Consider the following 12,245-nt stretch of genomic DNA (forward strand, 5'->3'; position numbering starts at 1 on the left):
CCACAATACAAGCAGAGATCAGGACTGAAACCAGAGAACCTGTTTGGGTACGACAATATCCCTATCCATATGCAGATCAGGAGTTTGTCGAGAAGGAAATACAAAAACTTTTAAAGAATGAAATAATTAGAGAAAGTAAAAGCCCATATAATTCACCAATATGGACAGTGTCAAAAAAGGGTATAGATGAGGAAGGAAAACCAAATAAAAGAATGGTTATACATAGACTTTCAAAACTTAAACAAGCAGACAATACCAGATAGATATCCCATACCGGATATAACAATGACATTGCAGAATTTAGGTAAGGCAAGATACTTTACAACATTAGATCTAGAGTCCGGATTTCACCAAATAATGATTAAACCAGGAGACAGGGAGAAGACTGCATTTTCAGTCAATGGGGCAAAAGAGAGTTCCTTCGCCTACCATTCGGCCTAAAGAACGCTCCAGCTACATTTCAGAGATGTGGACGATATTCTGAGACCATTTATTGGAAAATATGCATATGTATATATCGACGATGTTCTAATTTACTCTGCTGACCCAGAGCAACATATTAAAGACATCACAAATATTATGCATACGCTAAATGCAGCCAATATGAAAATCTCGGAGGAAAAATTAAATTTTTTCCAAACTAAAACGCAATTTTTGGGCCATATTATAAATAATGGTAGAATAACAGTAGACCCAGGGAAAATAGACGCTATAGATAGGTTTAAAACACCGGAAACACTAAAAGGATTAAGGTCATTTTTAGGATTAGCCTCCTACTACAGGAAATTCGTGAAGAACTTCGCACATATATGCAAGCCATTAACGATTTACTTAAAGGGAGAAAACGGTAGTATATCGAAAAATAAAAGCACAAAGTGAAAATTAACTTAGACAAAGAAGCACTAGGAGCAATTGAAGAAATAAAAAATAAATTAAAGGAAAAAATAGAACTTTATCAACCTGACTTTGAGAAAGGATTTGATTTAACTACAGATGCCAGTAACTATGCAATAGGAGCAGTACTGAGCCAGGGAAAAAAACCCAATATCTTTTATATCTAGAACATTAACGACAACTGAGCAAAATTACTCCACTAACGAAAAGGAGATGTTAGCCATAATTTGGGCATTATAAAAATTAAGGAACTATTTATACGGTATAGCAGACTTAACCATCTATACAGGTCACCAATCCCTAATATTTTCAATATCGGAAAAAAATCCGAATAAGAGAGATGGAAAAATATAATAGAGGAATACGGCGCGAAACTAAAGTATAAACCAGGACACGAAAACGTGGTAGCTGACGCATTATCACGCAGGTAAATGAAAAAACCGCGACAACCATATTTCCGCGACACAAGCGCTTTGAAATAAAATATAATACCGAAGAATATATGATACAAACGTTAAAACAAATAATGAAACCAAAAATAGTGACAGCGTTTCACACAAACCTAGACACGTGGCATAACATAAAAGAAAAAATAGCTAACATATTTTCCACCTACTTCAAAGTATTCACACAAACTAAACTGCATGACATCACTGAACAAATAGATAGAGAGAACATTTTAGACTTTACGCACAAAAGAGCACATAGAAACGCGTTTAATAACTATAAAGAGATATTAGAAACATGCTATTGGCCAACACTCAAGAAAGATACAGAAAACGTAGTAAAGAATTGCACTAACTGTACAGAGAATAAATACGAAAGACATCCAGTAAAACAATTGTTAGGTAAAACACCAACACCGCAGGCACCAGGTACATCTATACAAGCAGATATATTTTACATAAACGGCAGAAATTTCTTGTCATGTATTGATAGACATACGAAATATGCATATTTTCGTAAACTTGATACAAAAAGACATTTTCACGAAATATTCGAAGAAGTATTATGCCAAGTATTTCCGAACTGTACCGAAGTGATGACAGACAACGAAAACATATTCATCAGTATTGGTACGACAACTATCCCTTAAGCCACTGCTTTCACATATCTAAAGCAACAGCTCATAAAACATTTTTTGTCATCGTGGGTATTATTTGTTTAACGTTAAGAAAAGAAATAATGTGGCCTTCCACTGTATGCCAATATGAGATAAAGGAAAGAATTCAGAACAGTATAGAAATAAACTGTTTCCGTTCGCAATTGGGTGTATAGATGGTACTCATTTTAAAAACCAAACCCCAAAGGAGAATGCCATTAGTTATTACAATCGAAATGGCACCTATTCCATAATAATGCGGGTGAGCTTAATTTTGCAATTAGGTAGTCGAAAAAGTCTTTTCGTATTTTGTCAATAGATGTCGTTGCAGTCGTATATATACAGTGCTACCTGTGGAAAGATGTATGAGTTTCTTTTTTATAAATTCATGAACTTACTTTATATAAGGAGTCGCACAACATTCGAAAATGGGTAAAAAAGACGTCATCCGGGTAACTTTCTATGGTTTTGAAGTAGTTCGCTACTTTTAGAATCAACCGTTTAGCTTTAAAGTTTTTCGCCAACTATAACTTTATCATTTTTGAACGGTTCATCCTCTTTTTGTGTCTTCATAAGAAAAAGCGTTCCATTTTATTTTCCAATTCATCATCAAGTACTGATTAAAAATATTTAGCTAATTTTTTTTCAGAAATGCAAATATTTCGATACACAGTTTCGAATAAGCATCATACAACAGCATCAGCTGGCATAACATCAGCTGTGCAAACTGCGCAAAGTTCCCAGAAATTTCTGCATTACCCAAAAAGCCCATATATTGGGCATAGAAAGAGAAGAAGAGGATGCGGCTCGAATAATTGACAATACTATTACAGCTTCCTTCTAAATAATTTCATTTATTCTTTCAAATGTATTATTTATTATGTCTTATTTTTAAATTTTATTAAAATAATATCATTGAAAAACAATATCACTTCATTGCTTCCAAATTGTGCCTTTCCTTTTCCAACTTCTGGATACTCCATTAGTTCCACCAATTTTTCGAACTTTATTTTTTCTAAAACTTTATAAAAAAAAAATTAATAAAAATGAATTTAACATTAATTAAAATAGTTAATTTACCCATTCTCCATTTTTTAAATATTTTTTTGCATTTTACTGAACGAATGTTCAACTACTATTACTATTGAGCAGTTGAAGTTTATTTTTTTAAACTTCGACTAAAATGCAGTTGGGTTGAAAACCCCCAGGCATTACTAAGAATGTTTTCTCAAACGCATGGTTGACAGTCTCAAAATTTTGTAGTAATTAAAAAGTTAAGCTAAGTATCCAGCTCTCAAGGAAAGTAAAAACTTCAAATAAAAAGAAGAAATGGTCAAGAAAATTTCCTGCGGTAAATTTTATTTTGCCTTTTCATTGGCGGTGTTTTTTACGTGGCGGGTCCCGAACCCAGCGCACAACCCTATGTGGGGGATGTTTCGCCTTCACACTTTAGCTCACCTTTGAACGGATGTTCTGAGGCTACCCAGAGGATACTTGGTCAAAGACCGGAAGTTGTGAGCTGCTTGAGCCAAGTGTAAAAGAATCGTTTCTGGCCACTCCCAAGTGAATGGCGATCAGAGAACTTTCCTCACTTGCGTGAACTTCTACACATGACTCCATCCTCCAAATCCAACGCAGGATTGCTTTTGCCAACAGGTGCTACTTCGGACTGAGTTGGCAATTGAAAACTAAAGTCTTCTCTCGACGAACAAAAGCCAAACTCTATAAGTCGCTCATAATTCCCGTCCTGCTATATGGTGCAGAGGCTTGGACGATGACAGCAACCGATGAATCGACGTTACGAGTTTTCGAGAGAAAGGTTCTGCGAAAGATTTATGGTCCTTTGCGCGTTGGCCACGGCGAATATCGCATTCGATGGAACGATGAGCTGTACGAGATATACGACATTGACATAGTTCAGCGAATTAAAAGACAGCGGCTACGCTGGCTAGGTCACGTTGTCCGGATGGACGAAAACACTCCAGCTCAGAAAGTATTCGACGCAGTACCCGCCGGGGGAAACAGAGGAAGAGGAAGACCTTCACTCCGTTGGAAGAACCAAGTGGAGAAGGACCTGGCTTCGCTTGGAATATCCAATTGGCGCCACGTAGCGAAAAAAAGAAGCGACTGGCGCGCTGTTGTTAACTCGGCTATAATCGCGTAACCGGTGTCTACGCCAATTAAGAAGAAGAAGAATTTTATTTTGCCAGCATGCACCTCTGAAGAAATCTGGTACTAATTTCTAATACATTTTTTCAATAAAGTGCGAATATGACAATGCTGTTTTGCGAAGAAACATGAAATCAGCAATTGTTTCTTGAAGGAAAGTAATCATTATATGCATTCTACAATTACATTAATTGTTTCTTGAAGGAAATTCAAAGTAATCATTAAATGCATTCTACAATTAGTTAAATCATTATTATGAAATATAGTTCATTTTGAAATTTATATAAAACTTCCCAATCTTCATTCATATTCCTTAAATCGCACTGAAAATATTTATATACTTACACATATAAGTTTGTTTTCTTTATTTTCTCTTGCTCTTCTAATGTGGATCATTCCCAATGCGTAACCAGCTGTCAAAATTACTTGACTACAGTTCAAGAAATAAGGATTTTTTTTCTTGAGCAAGTACTTAAGCGCTGCATACGGACCTTCAACTTGAAATATTGCTAAACCAACTCAAAATTACAGCCCAATAACCGGTCTAATTAGATTAAAAAATATTTGTATATAAATATTACGTGTCTCGTTGTTTGTCCGCGATGGACTCCTAAACTACTGAACCGATTTTAGCAAAATTTAGCACACTGTGTCCAGTTTGAAGCAACTTAGAATATAGGATAGTCAAAGCAAGTCATAAATAAGAAATGCAGTGAAAGCTGTATTAAATGAACGCTCTATTAAGGGAACATATCCCTTAACATATTGGTAGGTCCCATAATTTCTTGATATTTATTAAGTATAATCTATTAAGCGGACAACTGTAATAACTGGACAGAAAAGCTGATTCGTCAGTGTCTGTTTATCAGAGATTTTACTGTATATATTTCTAAACATACGCATGTATTCACAATACACCAAAAAATATAATAGAGTTGAACTTCCATAACTCAAACTTCTATAACTCGAAGTTCTCCCTAACTCAAACTCTTGAATTAGCAATAGACGTCAAATTGCTAATATCTCATATCTCGAAGTTTTTTTTTTTTGGATTATGGTGATGCGAGTTAGGAAAGTTCAACCGTAATTATAATTTTCAGTAAAATGCCAAATCTTTCTCAATATCTGTTTAGCAGCCATTTGTCAGTTAAGTTCTGCTAAACTTAACAAGATTCCTTCTTTCGGTAAAAAAAAAAACTTGTTTAACTAGATCTGACAGATGCTGTTAACCTAATTTATAAATATTAAAAAATATTTATAATGTTATATTTTCCATTGACATTCATTAGTATTAACATATCAAAATTAAATCTCAAGAACAATTCCCTGGATTCTTATATGTACCAACAAAAACGTGTTCACCTTTATTCGTAAATGAAATTTTCCCTGTACTGAATAGTTTATTATATGAATAATAGTATAAAATGTAAACCACAGCAACGCGTGGCCGGATCCACTAGTATATGTATATAATTGAAAATGAAAAAAAAAAAACGCTTTTAAGCTAAACCAGACGCATAGTCGGCTTTATAAATTTATAAAGTTTTTTCAATGCTACTAAATTAAAACAAAACCACGCGTGACAAATTGCCGAAGTTCACAATAGCATAATGGAAATATGTGGTACGTCGAATAATTTTGGAATAATATTCCTTGAGCATTAAAAGGTGTATGGGCTGTATTCGTTTAATATAGCAAAAACATACATAACAATATAAAAATGTATGGTGAGAAATTTCAGATAAATGGAGGTGGAATTTTTTATCTGCGTTTTAAATTACTATGTATATATAATCACTCGGAAAACTATGGACCAATTGGGATCGAAAGTACTCACATTTTCCACCCTTATATTATTGATTACATGAAGTCACATAATTGCATTTAGTTGCATAGTAACTACCTAAATAATATTAATATTGTTAACACATGATTCAGCTTAAAGTTGCATCCACAAAATCTTATTTAGTCGAAAGCGCAATAAGAAATTCTTACATATCATGGAATAGTTTATTCTAATAATTAAATAATCTTACTTTATCTAACCTAGTTCCATTCTATTGAGAAATTCCTTGTCCGTCACGTAATTTTTTAATCTCTTTTGTTGCCCAGTTACATAATGATTTCGTACGTGCTGCCTTCGATCTTTTGCCGTCGGCTAAGAACTGAGTTATCGTGACATCTTCTAACATTGGATATAACCTTGGGCCAAACGCGGTGCATAAATCTCCAATAAATCCTGCTGCACTAGCTATCATAGAGTCTGAGTTATCTCCATCTATAGCTATGCGTTTTATAAATGCAATTATATTTACTAAATGAGACTCTAAATGGAATACATCAGGGTGTGGCTGCGGTTCTACTCCTTTTAATCCTTGAATTATTCCTGTATAAGCTTCCAGTACACTCTCTCGTAATTCATTTAAATATTCGAGCATGTCATAACTGCTTGAATCAACCTAAAAATTAAAATAAAAAATATGAGATATAGTCGTTATTATACAAATTTAAACTATATTCACCTGAAGTTGCGAAGCTGCATTGAGCATATCTAACACAACATTTAAATATTTCACAAATTCGCTACCAATGCTTAAAGCCATATCCCCAAACGCTGATAAAATTTGTGGCTTAACACTGCGGTGAAGTGTTGGCTCCGATAAGTTTGCAAGAAGCAAAGTCATTATTTCATCACAGTATGGAATTATAAGTTGCTTTAGAGCCCGACATATATCTCCAGTTAAACCAACGGCAGCACAACACACTTGATATTCTTGATAAGCTTTCAGTCCCATAAATAAAAATGGTTTAAACGCGTCCATATACTTAACAAACTTGTAACCAAGTAATTCCACTAGAGTTGAAACAGCTAGGAATGCGTCTTCCTGAACACCTCCTGTTTTCCCAGAACTTGAGTTGAACATTGTTAAAAGTGCAGTCATTATAGCATCGGATATTTGTGGAGCATCTTCTTCACGAACTTTACGAAGAACACTTTGTAAGGTAGCACAAAGTAAAGATTGTAAGTCATTAAACTGGTGGCGGTCATTGTGACTTGCAATGTGGGATTCCATTTGTAATACTTGATTCAATCGTTCTAAAATAACAATAGTAGTTCTCTGAACAACTAAGTAGCAATCGAGAGGAGAATTCTTAATCATATCCATTAGTGCTTCATAAGCAGCAGCTCTCAGATTCGCCTGCGTTCCGTCTTGCCTATCTGTTGTCTCAAGCAACTGAGTAATAATATACTCGAAATATGGAGATAGACAATAGGTTTCTGGAGTTTCACCTTCATTAATTTCAGCTGCGTCATAAGCAGCATCTGATAAACCTATAAATGCCCAACAGACGTTAGCAGCAACACGTGGTTCGGCTTTCAGGCCTTTAATAAAACATTCGAGAAGGGTATTCAAATAAGTTTTGTTAATTGCTGCCTCTGGAACAATCTGTAAAGTAAAAAGTATGCGTTTAGAAATAATTCTGCAAAATATCAGCAGTTAAGTATTATAAAGAATCTATGGTAATAAGTGTATATCAGAAAATCTCCAAAAGTCTGTCCAAAAGAAGGTACTGCTGAAGCTAGTATTTTTAACGTATAAAATTTGTATTTATTTTTTTGGAAGATCCGACTTCACCTCTTATATCATCCGTCTTATAAGGTTGACGTAGATAGTGACCATACTTTAACTTACTAAAATACTGTAATTAATAATCATGTTTTCAATAAGCTCAATTTTGTTTTGGAAGAAACCAAAAGAGCAGAGCACAGCACTTCATTTTTGGCTATTGCTACATCTACTTTTACATTGTTCTGCTATGGATCCCGTCAAAATGAGAGCGGCAATTATGGCATAGCAATAATTCTAGAAATTTTGCTGTTATGGAGTAGTAAATGAAAACCCTGACCACAATACATAATAAGAAAAATTCTTAAATTTTTTGAAATTGAACTAATAAATACGCGAAACTACAACAAAAATTTGTTATGTCTGCAGTTGAAAACTAATTAAAGAATAAATGAATTTAAAAACCTACGTCACATATACGTCCAAATGTCCATGCAGTTGTGTCTCGAACTATTACACACTCATCGTACATTAAATGTATAAGTGTGGGCATTGCTTGTTCTATTAAAGGTTTAAGTGTATTAGTTTCCAAGCCACTCAAGATGGATCCAAATGTCATAACAGCTGCATCACGGAAACGCCAATTAGGTGACTCTATGTTGTCTTTGATGAAGGGAAAAACATACGGAACAATTTCATCTTCACAACAAGTTGCTAAGAGCATCAGGCAAACAGACGCAGCCTTAGCTGGACTCCAGTTATCCTCGTCGTCACATTCATCTTGTTTGGTTAATTTTTCGACTAAGACTGGTGTTAAATATTGCAGAGCACCTCTTGCGTAATGTTTTGATACTCGAATAGGAGCACGACCTGCATCATTCGCCTCTTGAGTTTCTATTGCTAAGTCGATTTCTTCATCGCAGACATTAGACCAAAATTCAATACCTTGTAGAGCAACTTGATCGTTTTCAGATTTCATTGCTTCTAAAGTTATGGGAAACAAAGCTTGAGCCATATAAGGCTCCATATATTGATAGTATAGAGTTAGAATTTTAACTAAACATTGTAGAGCGGCAACGCAAACCTGGGTGTCTTGAGATTGTGTTGCTTCGCATACTACTTCCATAATAAAATTTCTTTCTAGATCTTTTTCAAAATTTGCTTTGGTAAATTCTAACGAATTATGTAGAGCGGTTGTTGCAGCGAGTCGAACATGATTACTAGGCTCCTGTTTTCTCATACCATGAATAATAGCAGTTAAAATTTGATTGGACTGATGTTCTAAAACGCCATAACGTATATCTTGACATATATATCCAATAGCTTCAAGAGCAGCTTCCCGATTTATTTCACTGGAATTATCTGCAACCACTTTGTTGACTAACGTTTGAATTAGAACTGGCCAACCTTTTGACGGTAATTCTGTTACTGCAACATAAGCAACACATTGCGCAGCGCTAGAAGGCCGCGTATTTTCCGTTCCTAAAGCCGCGAGAATCTAGAAAAACAAATAATATGATTTATGTATTTATAAATATTAATATGTATAAACAATATACATTTTTCTTTATGTACTCGCGTGTATCTTCAGGAAACTGATGCCATCGTTGCTGGTATTGTTGATTAACAGTTTCATCTTTACTTGTTAAATGATTTTTAAGTTGTAATCCTGCAGCCATACGTGCTACTGGGCTGTTGCTAATACTGACTAATATGTCAGACAATGCTTTTAAGAATTCGGGTAAATTTTCTTCGGCCGCCTGTTCCAAGAAATTTTTGGCTGATAGAAGCTCATTTTTGTCTTAGATTGAAAATGGTAAAAATAAAATTATTTCATTAATAGTACGTAATGACATATTGTCAAAATATGAAAATTTATATTCATAATATGGATATTAATATGATCCATCATATTCAATTCAATTAGTCTATTAGTCATTTAAGGTGTTACATTACGCCTTTTAAGAAGTATAGTAACAATTCAAGTAACGAGTTATTATAGTAATTGTTTTATACTGTTCATTTTAGATTACTTTGATAATTTCTTGTAAACCAACTAATTAAAAAGTTTAATCAAACATTGTACAAATTTCTCTTATAAATGTGGGATGATATATACAGATATGGAACCTATTTTCTTTTCTTAATATCAATGACTTCAAACTCAACTTAATATATTATGATTGTACATCTTCTTGAAAAATAAAAGACAACATATACATTAGAGTGATTACAAAAAAAAAAGTTTTTTTGTTTTGTTTGGTACTCGGAAAAATAGGAGTTTTGAATTGTAACGGGAAGGTCCTCCTACATACAATTTTCTATTTTTTCTTATTATCAGATAGAAAAATTTATATCTCGCTTCCAACTACTTAAAAAAATATCTTGTTCCTTATATTTTGTAGGAAATTGAATGCTCTACAAAAAAGGTCTAATATGATTTTTTCGTAAACCCAAACGTTTAAAAGATATTAACAGTTTAAGTTTGATTATTTTTGGGAAAATTTTTTTTTTTTAATTTTTTATTTCTTATGAATTTTATAACTCAATGAAAAAAAATTATTATGAATAGGTTTTTGGAGAGGTTTTTGGAGAGGCTTTCTTAGAGGTGTCTAGAAACCTATTTTTCCGAGTACCAAACGAAAAAACAAAAATTTTTTTTTGATCCACCTTAATATGCATTGATGTTTGACGATGAATATCTCGTAAACGCTTAACTCAATCGAAAAATCATAGGAGACCATTTTTATAGAGCAGTAAATTTCCTACAAAACTGTGAGTTTCATCACTCATAATAATTTTTTTTCATTGAGTTATAAAATTCATGAGAAATAAAAAATTTTCCAAAAAATAATCAAACTTAAACTCTTAATATCTTTTAAACGTTGTACATACATATATAGTACTATAAACCTTTCTATATTTATTCCTTCCTGAGTTGTACTTTTGAACTATACCGTTGTACAGGAGTATGGTATGATGTGATTAAATGCAACGTTCCCAAGTTGTTTGGTTGTTATACCTTTAGTAGTAAGAATTGATATTTGTGAGCGCAACAGACAAAATTATGAAAATGTGAGTAACTTTTTTTTAATTTTATATGGTTTTTATAATTTTGAGCAATAAAGAACAAAAAGAAGAAATCAGTGAATGGAATACCGCATTTAAAATAATAAAAATAAATTTACATATATGAACAAAATTTTTGTATTTCAGTTTAAATTAAAAAAATATTTACAAGGTTAAAGACATATACATTTTCAAATTAAATTTATTAAAGAATACTTTATTTGGTTTCTTATCGTTTGGCGGATTGCGGTGAGGCGGTTCGCTACCCCGGTGGCTATTTCTTTTGTGTGATCAGAATCGCAATTTTGAAATCATAACTTATTTATATTTTATGCAGATGTTATGTAATGCCGCACAAACGTTAGCAAATCTTCCATTTTTGTGGGATGATACCTTCCTCTCTTGCCATATCTTAAAATTCACCACCGGCTTTTTAAGATTCCAATCTACAATGAAAATTTTGTTAATGAGGTTTCATAACTTGTTTTTTTTATACCTAATGCTCCTCCAAATTGAATACGGCGCTTTAAGTGTTTGTTTGACACTTGCGGTTTTTCTTGTTATGCAAGTGAATAAAAGTCTTAAACTTTTTATTAATATTAATTTAATTTATTAATCACATATACTGGTGTCGCTAAGTACTTCTCGTAGTACGACCTTCGTGATCCAATTACAACGCTATTCTAATTAGAAAAACCTCCAACAAGAATAGTCATACCGCTTACTCAGTCTCCTGTGTTATTCGCAACTGTAGTTACTTATTCAATTCCAATAAGAATCAGGTGATCGTTCCTTACTCTTCCAGGTAACTCACAAGTTACGTTATCCGACTCTGCTCAACATACCAGTCAAAGAACTCTCTCACTTGTTAACCGCAAATGTTAAACTTCATTATTAGCTTAAGAATAAAGTTACTTGTTGGCTCTACGTTGTCCTACAGACAGATCGCTCTCCCAGCTATCAACTTACTCTTGCTTTGCAAGTGATGGCGATGCTGTTAGGTGTTAGTGAAGAACAGAAATGATTACGAGGGTGCCCGCTGGACTATTGTGGCTTAACTCCTCCCCTTCTTAAAGAGGGACGTCCTCGGTCCTGGATATCTTGTGTGTTGATTTACGTTTACAAGTAATGTATTTATGCGACATAGTTTAATTGTGTTGCAAAAATTTAATTCCACAATCTGATAGGACATATTGCCTCCAATGCGTATGAGGGAGTAGCAGCTCAATGTGGCCAATAAAACTGGATGCAAAGCTAACAAAGTTTCCTACGTCACGCCGCGAGATCTCTTAATGATATACCCGTATGCATTGAGTACATTGCTTTAAATCATAAGTGAGTGGAGTAATCGGTAGAGGTTTCATACAATTTTCCTTACTTACTAGATTACATATACCTTACACTATTTGTTGAATAACAGAATTGTTGAGTACCAAATATGT

At 33.7% G+C, this 12,245-nt stretch overlaps 1 protein-coding gene across 1 annotated transcript in view; it reads right to left on the bottom strand.

Annotated features, from left to right (window-relative positions):
- Positions 1–6,098: 6,098 nt before the first annotated feature.
- LOC126765046 (importin subunit beta) overlaps positions 6,099–12,245 on the bottom strand; it is a 57,714-nt gene continuing 51,567 nt past the window's right edge. The window contains exons 3-6 of the mRNA XM_050482630.1: positions 9,294–9,535; positions 8,204–9,232; positions 6,688–7,614; positions 6,099–6,624 (exon numbers count right to left, since the gene is read on the bottom strand). Coding sequence (XP_050338587.1) covers positions 6,223–6,624; positions 6,688–7,614; positions 8,204–9,232; positions 9,294–9,535 — 2,600 coding nt within the window. The 3' untranslated portion in view covers positions 6,099–6,222. The remainder of the gene's footprint in view (positions 6,625–6,687; positions 7,615–8,203; positions 9,233–9,293; positions 9,536–12,245) is intronic.

Source organism: Bactrocera neohumeralis, unplaced genomic scaffold (assembly GCF_024586455.1).
Source record: "Bactrocera neohumeralis isolate Rockhampton unplaced genomic scaffold, APGP_CSIRO_Bneo_wtdbg2-racon-allhic-juicebox.fasta_v2 cluster10, whole genome shotgun sequence".
In the NCBI taxonomy this organism is placed as follows: domain Eukaryota; kingdom Metazoa; phylum Arthropoda; class Insecta; order Diptera; family Tephritidae; genus Bactrocera; species Bactrocera neohumeralis.